Source organism: Mytilus californianus, unplaced genomic scaffold, assembly GCF_021869535.1.
Source record: "Mytilus californianus isolate M0D057914Y unplaced genomic scaffold, xbMytCali1.0.p SCAF_4, whole genome shotgun sequence".
In the NCBI taxonomy this organism is placed as follows: Eukaryota; Metazoa; Mollusca; class Bivalvia; order Mytilida; family Mytilidae; genus Mytilus; species Mytilus californianus.
The window spans coordinates 99760416-99776542 of record NW_026262690.1 but is presented as its reverse complement, the minus strand read 5'-3'; the positions used below and the strand labels follow the sequence as shown (position 1 = coordinate 99776542).

At 32.2% G+C, this 16127-nt stretch overlaps 1 protein-coding gene and 1 long non-coding RNA gene across 3 annotated transcripts in view; one reads left to right on the top strand and one right to left on the bottom strand.

The window, feature by feature from the left end:
- Window positions 1–16127, top strand: part of LOC127698938 (golgin subfamily A member 5-like) — a 324899-nt gene that overhangs the window by 295929 nt on the left and 12843 nt on the right. For both annotated transcript variants that reach the window (XM_052202700.1, XM_052202699.1), the window contains exon 14: window positions 7211–7274. In XM_052202700.1, coding sequence (XP_052058660.1) covers window positions 7211–7274 — 64 coding nt within the window. The remainder of the gene's footprint in view (window positions 1–7210; window positions 7275–16127) is intronic.
- Window positions 15099–16127, bottom strand: part of LOC127699047 (uncharacterized) — a 114149-nt gene continuing 113120 nt past the window's right edge. Inside the window, exon 2 of the long non-coding RNA XR_007981044.1 lies at window positions 15099–15162. This is a non-coding gene — a long non-coding RNA (uncharacterized LOC127699047). The remainder of the gene's footprint in view (window positions 15163–16127) is intronic.

Here is a 16127-nt window from a genome sequence, read left to right as displayed (position 1 = left end):
ATGAGCTCCCTTTCGATTTTTATATATTTTAGATTTAACATTTTCGAGTTACAGGGTTTTATTCATAAAAAAAGAGGGATTTTCCAGTTTTCAGACAAAAAATCAAAAATGCTGAAAGCAGTTCTTATGAAACTTTGGTGAATTGTTTATATCTATTGATGTAAGCTCCGTTAAGAATTTTATGAATTTTTACATTTTACATTTTACATTTTTGAGTTTTATTCATTAAAAAAGGGGGGATTTTCCAGTTTTCGGACAATAACTCAAAAATGCTGTCAGCAATTCTCATGAAACTTTGGTGAAATGTTTATATCTATTGATGTAAGCTCCCTTTACATTTTCATAAATTTCTAATATGACATTGAGAATTAATTGAACTTTATTTGTTTATTGTCTGACAACAGATTTACTAAGTATTGTGCAACAGCACAGTGTATTGCACAACAGCAAGAAATCTTTAATTGAATAAAATTCAATTCATATAACCAATTTCAAGTTCTTTGACTATATTTATTCAAAAACCTATGATATGTCAAATATTTAATTACAATCCAAAATTAGACCTGTATCAAGCTTGAATATTGTGTCCATTTTTGCCTCAACTGTTCAGGGTTGGACCTCTGCGGGCGTATCCAGCTGCGCTCAGCAAAGCAGTTTATTAAGTATTTGTACAGCATTTAATATTTCTTGTTAAGTACCAGTATTTTCTTCTTCGTCATGTTTTTGGAGACATATTTTATTAAATTACATCCGTTTGTGCTGTTATTTAGAAGTTTGTCTTTGAAATTTTATTTTCTTGTGGTATAGCTAGATTTTAAAGTATTCTGCGAAAGTTTCTTGTGTGACTATAAGGAGTTTTTGCTGTTTTAACGCCATCCACCAAGATTTCAAGTGCATTGTATGTAACATTGGATTGGTTTTGCTTAATCAGTTAGAAAAAAGCCTTGTCATTTGGGTCTTTTTCTAGTCGTTGCAGACATTCCGCTCTTTCTATTGCTGCTTCTTTACATTGTTGACAACGCAAATCCCTTTTTGCTGTTTTTTTTCTTTAGAAAAAGTCTATGATCATTTCTTGGTCATCCGGCATTGTCCCATTCTCTGTGCTTCTGTTTGTTGGTTTGTATCAGCTGGCGAACTTTTGGTGAGGTTTTATTTTTAAATCAAGTCAATTTAACAAGCTTTTTTTGGCACTACTTTGTCTGCTGGATTGTGTAGAAGGTAAGTTAGTTGATTTATTTTGCCTTTCACATCATAGTTGCAAGTTAGTTGTTATCAGCTAGTTGAATATGTTTTGATATTCTTTCTTGTCTGTTTTTCCAATTAAAAATTGTAGGTTTTTCTTTCCCTTTTACGCTTTTGTCTTAAATCTTTTTGTTATACATGTATTGGCTATGACAGGCAGGTGTGATGATGAGTTAATAGGATCATGCTCCATTACAATGTCAGTATTAATAACATCATTGTTGGAAAATGTGATGATGAGTTAATAGAATCATGCTCCATTTCAATGGCAGTATTGATAACATCATTATTTGAAAATGTGATGATGAGTTAACAGGATCATGCTCCATTACAATTGCAGTATTGATAACATCATTGTTGCAAAATGTGATGATGTCAGTTAATAGGATCATCATCCATTACAATGGCAGTATTGATATCATCATTGTTGGAAAATGTGTAATCTTTTTGTGATGTTGATTTGCCGTCATTATGATAGATGGTTGGCGTTGAGTTTGTGATCATCTCCTGATGTATGTTCAATTTGTTGGTTTTGAGAATTTAGTAAGTTTTTTGTCTATATTAGTTTGTAACAAATGAAAGAAAAAATATTTGGAACTATTAATTATATTTGATTGTAATTTGAAAATAGATATACATTGTATTACATCATATCTAATTTTAGAGAACTATTAATCATATCTAATATTAGAGTGTTATAGGTTTTCCACACTTTTTTTCATCATGCTTGAAGATATTGATTGACAATTGGTATATAGTTTTATCATGACACGTTACAGATCAAGTTAAAATTTTTGTTTCGGTCTGATAATTTTGTGCATGGTTATGGTCCTCATAAATTCACTCATATATTCAGTTTTCCACACTGTTTTTAGTCATGCTTGAAGATATTGACTTGATATTTTCTTTTTGTTTACACCATGACAAGTTATAGAACAAGTTAGCATTTTTGTTCCAGTATAATGAATTTTTATCCTGTAGGGGACTATGTATTGCCATGCAATACTCTCAGAATGCTTGTTAATAAGATAATACCACATTGAGGTCCAAAGGTAGACTTGCTACAATTCCCTTTCTTTTATTTCTTTCTTACTAATTTATATGTTTACTGTTAACTTCCAGTATACTGATTGCCCATAGGAGAAAGGGACTTGTATAATAACATTTTATACCGACCAGACAAACTTTACAAGTCCCTTCCTCTGCAGATGTCAATATAATGGTAATCTCCTAGTTATAGCAGTAAAATTGTAAAATGGGCAAAATTAAAAAAAAATAATAAGGAAGGGACATGTAGCAAGTCTATGTTAGATTATAAAATGGTTAAGTAGAGCTGTAAATCTGTCATCTCATGCTGATAAAGGGACAGATAATATTACTAACAAACAGATGTTTAAAAAAAAAAACTGGGTTTTTTATATGGAGGAAGATTATGTCCAGTTTTGCTATTACCACTCCAGGACAGGACCATTGAAGTTAATTGAAATTTAGTTTATTTTAACATTTTTATAGCTAATCATGGAAATTAAATATTAAAATGAATAAAGGAAAGTTTGTGATGTACTAATTCCTGACACGTTAGCTAATGTGTGTATTTGTTTGATTATTTTGTAATTCTTTGTTTTTTATATTTCAATGTATTTCATGAGGGCCTCAGGAAAGATTAGTTTTACAGCTAACTGTGTAACTCTCTTTAGATAAAGATTTATTATTACATGTACAAATGTATTTTTATTATTATTATTATTTAAAAAAAAATCTTCCTATAAAAACTACACACAATTTGTATTACAAATACATTTGTAATTAACTAAATATTTAGACCCACACACAGCCCTCAAATTGAAAAGTTTTAGACAACTACAGTTGAGATAAAACCAACATAAAACTTAAGTGGCTGTCAACATTCATTTAATGAAATTTATCAAATTTGTAATTTTATCAGTAAAATTGACATTACACAGGTTGGTTCAGATATCTTACTAGCTACAGTGATAATTTCTGCATCCTTTGTGATAAAACTGGTCATAGATGTCATTTTTTTTGTGCAAAACATGAAATATAATTTCAGGTGTATATATAATACACATAAATTTCAGGTGTATATATAATACACACAAATTTTCTGTTTGGTATTCAATTAATAGTTAAGATCCATTTTGTTACATCTGGTGATCCGTTTATTTGGCAATTGCCATAGGCAGTCAGCAGGGTTTAAGAACATCCATTGTTCGACCTGCTAGTCAAATGCGTTTTGTTAAAATATACGTTTTCACTTTTTTGGTCTTTTGCAAAATGTTGTTTGTGCTGTATTTAGACCCCTCTACCAAGAAATTTGTTTTGCATGCACATGTATAAAAATTGTGGTTTTTATCCAATGCAATCATAGGTTTGAACGTTGTTTTCAATTTAGACTTATTTATAATACACATAATATACATAAAAGAATTTCATTACTGTTTGTTAGGAATGAAAAAAAAAATCAACAGAAAGTAACTGTTTGGTATAAACATTTCAACCAGTTTTAACAAATAAGAACATTTTAAAAGTAAGAAAGAATTATACAATTGAACATATATATATGTTTCCCATCTGTATGACAATTGGCATTTTCAAATTCATCTTTTCAGTTATTTTGCACTTACATGTATCACACAATTCAAGTTACTAAACTCAAGAACAAAAAAGGGGGGTTGGAAAATTTTCATTTAAATTTTACAAATGAATAAAAAATCCATAAATATCAGGATTCACAATTTATTCTTTTAAAACATTTCACCAAGGCTCTAGCAGAATCCCCCCTCCACACACACACACACACACCCCTTATTAATAATTCAGGACACATTTAATTGTTAGTTTATTATTTAGTCATATTAGAAATAACATTCTAATTCTGAGCTGACCAGTCTTTGCAGTTACTCGTTATTGCTTTGTGCTTAGCAGAGAAGCAGCAAATACCAATCTTTTTTTGTCTTGACTTAGGAACAAGCCACCTCCCACCCTATTTGAATCACAACTTCCAGATTCTAAATTCCATGATTAAGATTTCAGTGTTATATAAACAACCTATTTGTAAAAGAATACTATTAATAATCATGAAAATAATTGCTTTTCTACTTTCTTTCTTAGTTTTTCATAAAGTTAACTCTCTATTTACGACAAAAGCTATAGTCAGGTAGTTTTTACTTTGTTTGGAGTCAATTTATGAATATGGATAAGTGTTGTGTATTTACTATCATATTGATTCATTCATGCACAATTACTACCTATTATCAAGAAAACAAAACATGTGGTATTCATCAAAAAACACACTTTTAATTGGAGTGACAAATTTATTTAAAAATTTTGTGTTTTCTAAGTGGTCTGGCTGATAAGCTGATTTTAAATCCATATCATTTTGATGTGATTTCTTGGGGATAACTGTAGGACTGTATTAATGGGGAATGATATTTTGGAAATTGTTTTTTTTCATCTTTTTTGTAAATTTTTTTAAAGGGGCACTAGCTACGAGATACATAAAAAATTTAAATTCTGATTTTTTTGGATCAATCATTAATAAAAGTGAAATAATGAAATAATAATTCGCTTTTAGCAGCCAGTATGGTTCAATTTTGTCAAAATAAGCTAAGAAACATCGATGATGAATTATTCACTTGCAAGTGAATAATTCGACCTCATTCAATCCGTATTCAGGTGAACTTCAATTTAACCCCTTAGATAGAGATGGATTATGCATGATTGATGCATGTTAGGTTATTAAAAGAAAAGAATGTCATCATTGAAAGTGAAACAAAGGTAAATCATTTGATTGACTGATTCGATCCACAAAATATCATTCTTATACATGTAAAATCGAAAATTAACTTATTTTTTAAACCTTAAACTTGAAATCAAACAGACATAGAAAAATCCATTTGCACGAGGTTCATATATCTATTTATATTTATGTTTATGTTTATATCCTGCTATGTGACCGTCGGTTGTTTTTGGGGTCCTCTCGATTGTTAATTTGATGACGTCTAGACTAAACTACACACGAAACGAAGCTACATATTATCGAGCCCATGCCCTGTAAATTGTTTATTTTAGACTTTTTATAATTTGGATTAATGTTTTACATTGTCATAAATCTAATATGAGAATTTGAGTCAAATCTGTGAACATGAATTTGACAGCTAGTGCCCCTTTAAGAACTTTCGTGATAGGTTTGTTTGTCATTCTGTATAAACTACTTTTCAGAATGCTATATATATTTTTTTATATGTGAAGCAAACCCCTTTTAAAACTTAGCTCATATTGTCCATTAATAAATAAATTGATTAAATTCTTGGTGTACTAACTGTACTTTGATATGCAGAATCTGTCCAAATCAGGGTCCAAAAATTGAATATATGGGGTTCTTTGATATGCTGAATCTAACCTTGTATTTAGTATTTAGATTTTGGATTTTCAGGACCCTGTTATCAAATTGGTCCACATTGAGGTCCAAAAGGTCCAAAATAAAATTTTCGTCTGTCTGTCCCGCTTCAGGTTAAAGTTTTTGGTCAAGGTAGTTTTTGATGAAGTTGAAGTCCAATCAACTTGAAACTTAGTACACATGTTCCCTATGATATGATCTTTCTAATTTTAATGCCAAGTTAGAGTTTTGACCCAAATTTCACGGTCCACTGAACATAGAAAATGATTGTGCGAGTGGGGCATCGGCGTGTACTATGGACACATTCTTATTTTACAATTCAATTTGGTTGAACCATATAGCAAATTTCCTGACAAAAATGATATTAGTTAATATCATCAGAAGAGACGAACGCTTTTCATAAAAAAATATAACCATATAAGCAAATAAACATATGACAATTCTGTTTCTATGGGTACCAATTTGATTAAATTCCAGCTAGAATTGATCTCACAATATTTTTTGAAAATATGTAGTTTTATGGGAAATATGTAGCAAAATAACTGCAAGTGAAAAATATTCGGTGCATAACACTGTAAACATTATCAGAACATGATTTTACTTCAATAGTTATATTTGTGCTGCTTTGCCTATAAGTATGTTTGTTTTGTTTAGCTGATGAGAGTTTTTATATAACTTCATATGTATTCAGTAAAGTTGCAGTTAAAACAGAAACTCCCCAAAAAATTATTGAATTCAAATTAAGTCATTGAACACATATTTTCAATAGTTGATATGGATAATTTTTTTAAATTGACTAATGTTTATTTTTAGTATTCCACAACAAAATATAACCATGACATAATTTTTTTTTATTATCTGAACATAAAGAATTGCATATACACGTACCAAGCTAACAGATGCTCATGCTTGCAAAAAGTTAACATAAAAAACAGAGAAATTCTTCCAACATGTTTGTTTGTCACACAAATACTTTCATCAACTCTAAAGAGAACAGTCAAAATAAAGTATTGGCAACAAGATTATATCTAGCATTCTTATTGGTCCCCTCTGGTTGATATTAGATTGTGGTTCTTCTTCATCTTCTGGTGGCAAAACCAAAAATTGCAGAGTTGGAATAGAGTTGATGCTGGCCATCTTCCAAATCCCGCACTCTTGCATTATGACCATTTGTTTATAATTACGTAACGTCAAAATTCTGTTGGCCTTTGGGCCTCACCCATTACCCTCAAAGGTAGTGTTTTTGAATAGGCCGGATATGTCGTATGGCAGAGAAAAGATTAATGTAACTGATAATTTTTGTACTGGTAATTTACGTATGAAATTATTTTGTGACTTGTAATATAGTGTCTAAACTTGAACTATCACAAAAAAGGGGTATTACTTGCGCTCATGTGTATTGCTTAGTATACGGCAATAGCCTTTTCCAGCGCCTCTTTTGCTTTGATTATCTTTTGTTTTAAGGCAATACAAATACTTATGAATAAATTTATCTTTGAAAACTGAAATCCCCAAATATTTACTGATTTTTTTTCCTTTCAATTTCAGCATCAGACTTGGAGTGTTCCTACGAAGAAATCCCATGAGTCGTATTTTCATTATTTTGTATATGGTAAGAAAAATAATATTGTGACATGTTGCAGGACTTGCAGATCTGCGTACCCTTCAGAAGCAACTGAGATCACACCCAGTTTTCGTATGGTGTTTGTGTTGCTCATGCAGTCTTCAGTTTTCTATGTTTGTTTTGTATATTGTTGTTTGTATTTTATATATTTTTTATATGACTGCAAAAAATTTGCGTTCGTATATTGCTATCACTTCGTCGTTGTCCGAAGACATTTGGATTCCAGACAATAACTTTAGTTTAAGTGTATGGATCTCTATGAAATTTAATCAAAAGGTTCAATACCATAAAAGGAAGGTTGGGATTGTTTTTGGGGGTGATGGTCCCAACCGTTTAGGAATTAGGAGCCAAAAAGGGGCCCAAAACAAGCATTTTTCTAGTTTCAGGACAATAACTTGTGTATAAGTATTTTGATTGCTCTGAAATTGTACCACAAGGTTCAATACCACACTTAGAAGGTTGGGATTCATTTTGGGGTTAATAGCCCAAACCGTTCAGGAATTAGGGGCCAAAAAGGGGCCAAAACAAGCATTTTTCTAGTTTTCAGACAATAACTTGTGTTTAAGTGTTTTGATGTCTCTTAAATTGTACCACATTTTACAAAAAAAAATTTCTTTAAATATTTTTTTTTTTGGGGGGGGGGGGGGTCAATTTTTTTATACGCTCGTTTACGGGACGTATTATGGTATACAATTGACCATCTGTCCGTCCGTCCGTCATCAACATGTAGGACATTTACTCAAAAACGCTTTAACCAATATGCATGAAACTTTGGTGAATTGTTTATATCTATTGACGTGAGCTCCCTTTCGTTTTTTATAAATTTTGGATTTACCATTTCCGAGTTTTGGGGTTTTATTCATTAAAAAAGGGGGGATTTTTCAGTTTGTGGACAATAACTCAAAAACAATTTCACCAATTTGCAAGAAACTTTGGTGAATTGTTTATTTTTATCGACCTGAGCTCCCTTTTGATTTTTATAAATTTTAGACCATACGTTTCCGTTTTATGGGGTCTTATTCATTACATTAAGGGGGATTTTCCAGTTTTCGGACAAAAACTCAAAAATGCTTTCAACATTTTTAGCTCACCGTTCCAAAGGAACTGTGAGCTTTTGCCATCACTTGGCGTCTGTCGTCTTTTGTCGTCGTCGTCTGTCTGGTGTAAACTATTTCAAACATCTTCTCCTCTGAAACTACTGAACCAATTCCAACCAAACTTAAGCTGAATGATGCTTAGGGTATCTAGAATAAAGTTTGTGTTTTATTCACTGTTTCGTCAAATAACATGGCTGCCATGGCTAAAAATAGAACATTGGGGTAAAATGCAGTTTTTGGCTTATATCTCAAAAACCATAGCATTTAAATCAAATCTGACATGGGGTTAAAGTGTTTATTAGGTGAAGTTCTATCAGCCCTGAAATTTTCAGTTGAATCTGATAACCCATTGTTGGGTTGCTGCCACTAAATTGGTAATTTTAAGGAAACTTTGCAGTTTTTATACGACCGCAAAAAAATTTTTGTGGTCGTATATTGGTATGACGTTGGCGTCGTCGTCGTCGTCGTCGTCCGGCGTCGTCCGAAGACACATTGGTTTTCGCACTCTAACTTTAGTTTAAGTGAATGGATCTTTATGAAATTTTACCACAAGGTTCAATACCACAAAAGGAAGGTTGGGATTGATTTTGGGGGTTATGGTAATAACAGTAAAGGAATTAGGGGCCAAAAAGGGGCCAAAAATAAGCATTTTTGTAACTTCCAGACATAACTTGTGTGTTAGTGTATGGATCTCTCTGACATTGTACCACAAGGTTCCATATCACTAAAGGAATGCTGGGATTGATTTTGGGGGTAATTGCCTCCAAATTTTAGGAATTAGGGGCCAAAAAAGGGGCAAAAAACAAGCATTTTTCTAGTTTCATGACAATAACTTGTGTGTAAGTGTATGGATCTTTCTGAAATTGTACTACAAGGTTCCATATCACAAAGGGAAAGCTGGGTTTTAGTTTTGGGGTAATTGCCCTAAACGTTTAGGAATTTGGGGCCAAAAAGGGGCCAAAAAACACATTTTTTCTAGTTTCCAGACAATAACTTGTGTTCAAGTGTATGGATCTCTCTGAAATTGTACTGCAAGGTACCATACCACAAAGGGAAGGCTGGGATTGAGTTTGGGGGTGATGAATCATAATTGGGGTTCAAAAAATTTTGGGGGGGGGGGATTTATTTTTTTTTCCTTTTTTTTCTTTTTTAACTTTTTTGTTTCTTTTAAAATTTTCCATTTTAAGTTGGTTATTTCTGATTTATATTTAAAATCAAATAATAATGATATGGTAGGAGATACACACCAAACAGGATGTGTAAATTATTATATAATAAGTATTGTGCAATAGCAAGAAATTTTCAATTGCACAGTATTGCACAATAGCAAGAAATCTTCAATTGCACAGTATTGCGCAATAGCAAGAAATCTTCAATTGCACAGTATTGCGCAATAGCAAGAAATATCCAATAGCACAATATTGCGCAATAGCAAGAAATTGTCAATTGTACAGTATTGCGCAATAGCAAGAAATATTTAATAGCACAGGATTGTGCAAAAGAAGATACTTCCTATAAATTGCTTATTTCTTGACCAATTTCAATGGGGTTTTATTCTTGATTTCATGGGGTTCTTTAATATGCTGAATCTAACCGTGTATTTAGTTTTTGGATTTTGGGCCCCGTTTTTAAATTGGTCCACATTGAGGTCCAAAGGGTCCAAAATTAAACTTTGTTTGATTTCATCAAAAATTGAATTATTGGGGTTCTTTGATATGCCGAATCTAACTGTGTATTTAGATTCTTAAATTTTGGTTCCGTTTTCAAATTGGTCTACATTAAGGTCCAAAGGGTCCAAAATTAAACTTAGTTTGATTTGAACAAAAATTGAATTCTTAGGGTTCTTTGATATGCTGAATCTAAACATGTATTTAGATTTTTGATTATGGGCCCAGTTTTCAAGTTGGTCCAAATCGGGGTCCAAAATTAAACTTTGTTTGATTTCAACAAAAATTGAATATATGGGGTTCTTTGATATGCTGAATCTAACCATGTATTTAGATTTTTGATTTTTGGGCCCCGTTATCAACTTTGTCCACATTGAGGTCAAAAGGGTCCAAAATCAAACTTTGTTTGATTTCATCAAAAATTGAATTCTTGGGGTTCTTTGATATGCTGAATCTAACCATGTATTTAGATTTTGGATATTGGACCATAATAGGTGAATGTCCAATTTAAAATTTTTAAGTTCTTAGACCACATTCAATCTGTGTTAGAAACCTATGCTGTGTCAAATATTTAATCACAATCCAAATCCAAAGCTGTATCAAGCTTGAATGTTGTGTCCATACTTCCCCCAACTGTTCAGGGTTCGACCTCTGCGGTCGTATCAAGCTGCGCCCTGCGGAGCATTTTATTGGTTATTATCTTGAATATTATTAATGATAAAGATAAACTGTGAACAGCAAAAATGTTCAGCAAGGTAAGATCTACAATTTTACACAATTTGTTTATCATGTTTTCTAACTTTAAAAAATCTTCTTCTCTGAAACTACTGAACCAATTCCAACCAAACTTAAGCTGAATGATTCTAAGAGTATCTAGAATAAAGTTTGTGTTTTATTTTCTGTTTCCTAAAAAAACATGTCCGCTATGGCTAAAAATAGAACGTAGGGGTAAAATGCAATTTTTGGCTTATATCTCAAAAACCAAAGCATTTAGAGCTAATCTGATTGGAGGTAAAAATGTTAATTAGGCCGAGCTCTGTCAGCCCTGAAATTTTCAGATGAATCTAACAACCCATTGTTGGATTGCTGCCACTTAATTGGTAATTTTAAGGAAATTTTGCAGATTTTAGTTATTATCTTTAATATTATTAATGATAATGATAAACTGTAAACAGCATAAATGTTCAGCAAAGTAAGATCTACAAATAAGTTCGATGACCAAAATTGTCAATTGTCCCCTTAAGGAGTTATTGCCCTTTAAAATCAATTTTTCACAATTTGTTCATTTAGTTTGCTTACTTTAAAAAATCTTCTCCTTTGAAACTGCTGAATCAATTTCAGCCAAACTTGGTCTGAATGAGTTTCAGAGTATCTAGTATAAATTTTGTATTTTATTTTCTTGTACGTAAAGAAACATAGCCACTATGGCTAAAATGAAACATAGGGGTAAAATGCATTTCTTTGATTTTGAAGATTTAAGCAAAAAATTACAGGTGAGTGATTCAGGCTCTTGAGAGCCTCTTGTTTATGAAACTTTGGTGAATTGTTTCTATCTATTCAGTATTGATGTAAGCTCCCTTTAGAATTTGATAAATTTTAGATTTTACATTTCCGAGTTATGGGGTTTTATTCATTAAAATAGGGGGGATTTTCCAGTTTTTGGACAATAACTAAAAAACAATTTCACCAATTTTCAAGAAACTTTGATGAATTGTTTATTTCTATCGACCTGAGCTCCCTTTTGATTTTTATAAATTTTAGACCATACGTTTCCGTTTTATGGGGTTTTATTCATTACAAAAAGGGGGATTTTCCAGTTTTCGGATAATAACTCAAAAATGCTTTCATTTTATGAAACTTTGGTAGATTGTTTATATCTATTGTTGTAACCTATCTTTTGATTTTTATAAATTTAAGATTTTACGTTTCCGAGTTATAAGATTTTATGCATAAAAAAGGGTTGATTTTCAAGTTTTTGTCAATATCCTTAAAGTGCTTAGAGCAGTTTTCATTAAACTTTGATGACTGATTTATATCTATTAAGATAACCACCCTTTAGTTTTTTATAAATTTCTGATATAACATTGAGATGTTATTGTTTGTTTATAGTCTGACAACAGATTTACTAAGTATTGCGCAACAGCACAGTGTATTGCACAACAGCAAGAAATATTAAATTGAATATAAATTAAATTCATATAACCAATTTTAAGTTCTTTGACTACATTTATTCAGAAACCTATAATATGTCAAATATTTAATTACAATCCAATTTTAGACCTGTATCAAGCTTGAATATTGTGTCCATTTTTGCCCCAACTGTTCAGGGTTTGACCTCTGCGGGCGTATCCAGCTGCGCTCAGCGAAGCAGTTTATTTCCTCAAGATTTAAGAAACTATCAATTTTCCAAAAAAAAAAAATTGGGGGTCACAATTTATTTTGCTAATTCTTTCTATATAGTCTGAAAACCGATTTACTAAGTATTGCGCAACAGCACAGTGTATTGCACAACAGCAAGAAATCTTCAATTGAATATAAATTCAAATCATATAACCAATTTCAAGTTCTTTGACTACATTTATTCTGTGTCAGAAACCTATAATGTGTCAAATATTTAATTACATTCCAAATTCAGACCTGTATCAAGTTTGAATATTGTGTCCAATTTTGCTACAACTGTTCAGGGTTAGACCTCTGCGGTCGTATCCAGCTGCGCTCGGAGAAGCACATTTATTACTTTTTGTCATGGCATTGTCAGTTCGTTGTTGACTAATGAGGGTGATTATAAAAGGAGTAGGGGCAATAAGGCCCTTATTTGGCCCAAATATTACTGCAAATTTAAAAGTTATCCTACATATTCTTAAATTTGTCCTAACTAGACTAAGGTAAAAAGGTATTCAGAAAATAAAAACAAATTTTACATTTAACGAGTTACCATGGCAACAAACAATGAAGAAATTTGTATATTTTGTAAATTTTCTTGATTTTCCTAGTTTTTCGTCAAATTTTAAGTATATTTTAGATTGGCAAAGTATGTGTGCATCCAAGAAACAACTTTATATTTGGTGAGATTATGTCAGTAGTTATAGTAAAGCTTCTCTTAAATTTTGTTGTTTCTTTGCTTCACAAGATGTTTCCACAATGGCAATAACGATAGAAAACTGCATAAATGCTGTATTTTTCATTGTTTTCATGAATGTGGTACGTATTATGACGTAATTGTGACGTCATCAGATAAAATTTTTAATGTTTTTCATTTATATTTCTTGATTCTATGCATTTCCAAAAATTATGTGCCAATTTGGAATAGTTGTCAAGCATTTTATTCTCTTTGACCAAAATGCCCCTTCTCCTTTCTAAAATTTAAAGGTCCTTTTTTTAACACATTGTGCCCTAGGATCTCAAAACAATTCTTTTTACCACAAAACACAGATCAAGTTTGAATTTTGGTGGCGTCACTTTAACCGTTCTAGAGTTATGCCCCTTTACAAATGGAAAAATTGCTGAATTTTTCGTTTCTGTTCTTCAACTTTAGTTTGCCTCAACCAAATGTTATGAAACTTATACACAATGCTTATTACCACAAAATACAGATGAAGTTTGAATTTTGGTGGCGTCACTGCAACCGTTCTAGAGTTGTGCCCCTTTACAAATGGAATAAAATGCTCCGCAGGACGCAGCTAGATACGACCGCAGAGGTCGAACCCTGAACAGTTGGGGCAAGTATGGACACAACATTCAAGCTTGATACAGCTTTGCATTTGGATTGTGATTAAATATTTGACACAGCATAGGTTTCTGACACAGAAAGAATGTGGTCTAAGAACTTAAAAAATTTAAATTGGACATTCACCTATTATGGTCCAATATCCAAAATCTAAATACATGGTTAGATTCAGCATATCAAAGAACCCCAAGAATTCAATTTTTGATGAAATCAAACAAAGTTTAATTTTGGACCCTTTTGACCTCAATGTGGACAAAGTTGATAACGGGGCCCAAAAATCAAAAATCTAAATAATGGTTAGATTCAAAGAACCCCATATATTCAATTTTTGTTGAAATCAAACAAAGTTTAATTTTGGACCTCGATTTGGACCAACTTGAAAACTGGGCCCATAATCAAAAAAACGAAATACATGTTTAGATTTAGCATATCAAAGAACCCTAAGAATTCATTTTTTGTTAAAATCAAACTAAGTTTAATTTTGGACCCTTTGGACCTTAATGTAGACCAATTTGAAAACGGTACCAAAAATTAAGAATCTAAATACACGGTTAGATTCGGCATATCAAAGAACCCCAATAATTCAATTTTTGATGAAATCAAACAAAGTTTAATTTTGGACCCTTTGGACCTCAATGTGGACCAATTTAAAAACGGGGCCCAAAATCCAAAAACTAAATACACGGTTAGATTCAGCATATTAAAGAACCCCAAGAATTCAAGAATAAAATCCCATTGAAATTGGTCAAGAAATAAGCAATTTATACGAAGTATCTTCTTTTGCACAACACTGTGCAATTAAATATTTCTTGCTATTGCGCAATACTGTACAATTGACAATTTCTTGCTATTGCACAATATTGTGCTATTGGATATTTCTTGCTATTGTGCAATACTGTGCAATTGAAGATTTCTTGCTATTGCGCAATACTGTGCAATTGAAGATTTCTTGCTATTGTGCAAAACTGTGCAATTGAAAATTTCTTGCTATTGCACAATACTTATTATATAATAATTTAAACATCCTGTTTGGTGTGTATCTCCTACCATACCATTATTATTTGCTTTTAAATATAAATCAGAAATAACCAACTTAAAATGGAAAATTTTAAAAGAAAAAAAAAAGGAAAAATAAAAAATCCCCCCCCCCCCCCCCAATTTTTTGAACCCCCTTATGATTCATCACCCCAAACTCAATCCCAGCCTTCCCTTTGTGGTATGGTACCTTGCAGTACAATTTCAGAGAGATCAATACACTTGAACACAAGTTATTGTCTGGAAACTAGAAAAATGTGTTTTTTGGCCCCTTTTTGGCCCCAAATTCCTAAACGTTTAGGGCAATTACCCCCAAACTCAAACCCAGCTTTCCCTTTGTGATATGGAACCTTGTAGTACAATTTCAGAAAGATCCATACACTTACACACAAGTTATTGTCCTGAAACTAGAAAAATGCTTGTTTTTTTGCCCCTTTTTTGCCCCTAATTCCTAAAATATTGAGGCAATTACCCCCATCATCAATCCCAGCCTTCCCTTTGTGGTATGGTACCTTGCAGTACAATTTCAGAGAGATCCATACACTTGAACACAAGTTATTGTCTGGAAACTAGAAAAATGCTTATTTTTGGCCCCTTTTTGGCCCCCAATTCCTAAACGTTTCAGCAAACACCCCCAAACTCAATTCCATCTTTCCCTTTGTGATATGGAACCTTGTAGTACAATTTCAGAAAGATCCATATACTTACACACAAGTTATTGTCATGAAACTAGAAAAATGCTTGTTTTTTGCCCCTTTTTTGGCCCCTAATTCCTAAAATTTCGAGCCAATTACCCCCAAAATCAATCCAAGCATTCCTTTTGTGATATGGAGCCTTGTGGTACAATGTCAGAGAGATCCATACACTAACACACAAGTTATGTCTGGAAGTTACAAAAATGCTTATTTTTGGCCCCTAATTCCTTTACTGTTGGTACCATGACCCCCAAAATCAATCCCAACCTTCCTTTTGTGGTATTGAACCTTGTGGTAAAATTTCATAGAGATCCATTCACTTAAACTAAAGTTAGAGTGCGAAAACCAATGTGTCTTCAGACGACGCCGGACAACGACGTCGACGACGCCAACGTCATACCAATATACAACCACAAAAATTTTTTTGCGGTCGTATAAAAATTGCTGAATTTTTCGTTTCCGTTCTCTAACTTAAGTTAGCCTCAACCAAATGTTATGAAACTTTTACACAATGATTATTACCACAAAATACCAATCAAGTTTGAATTTTGGTGGTGTCACTTAAACTGTTCTAGAGTTATGCCCCTTCACAAATGGGAAAATTGCTATTTTTGTTTCCG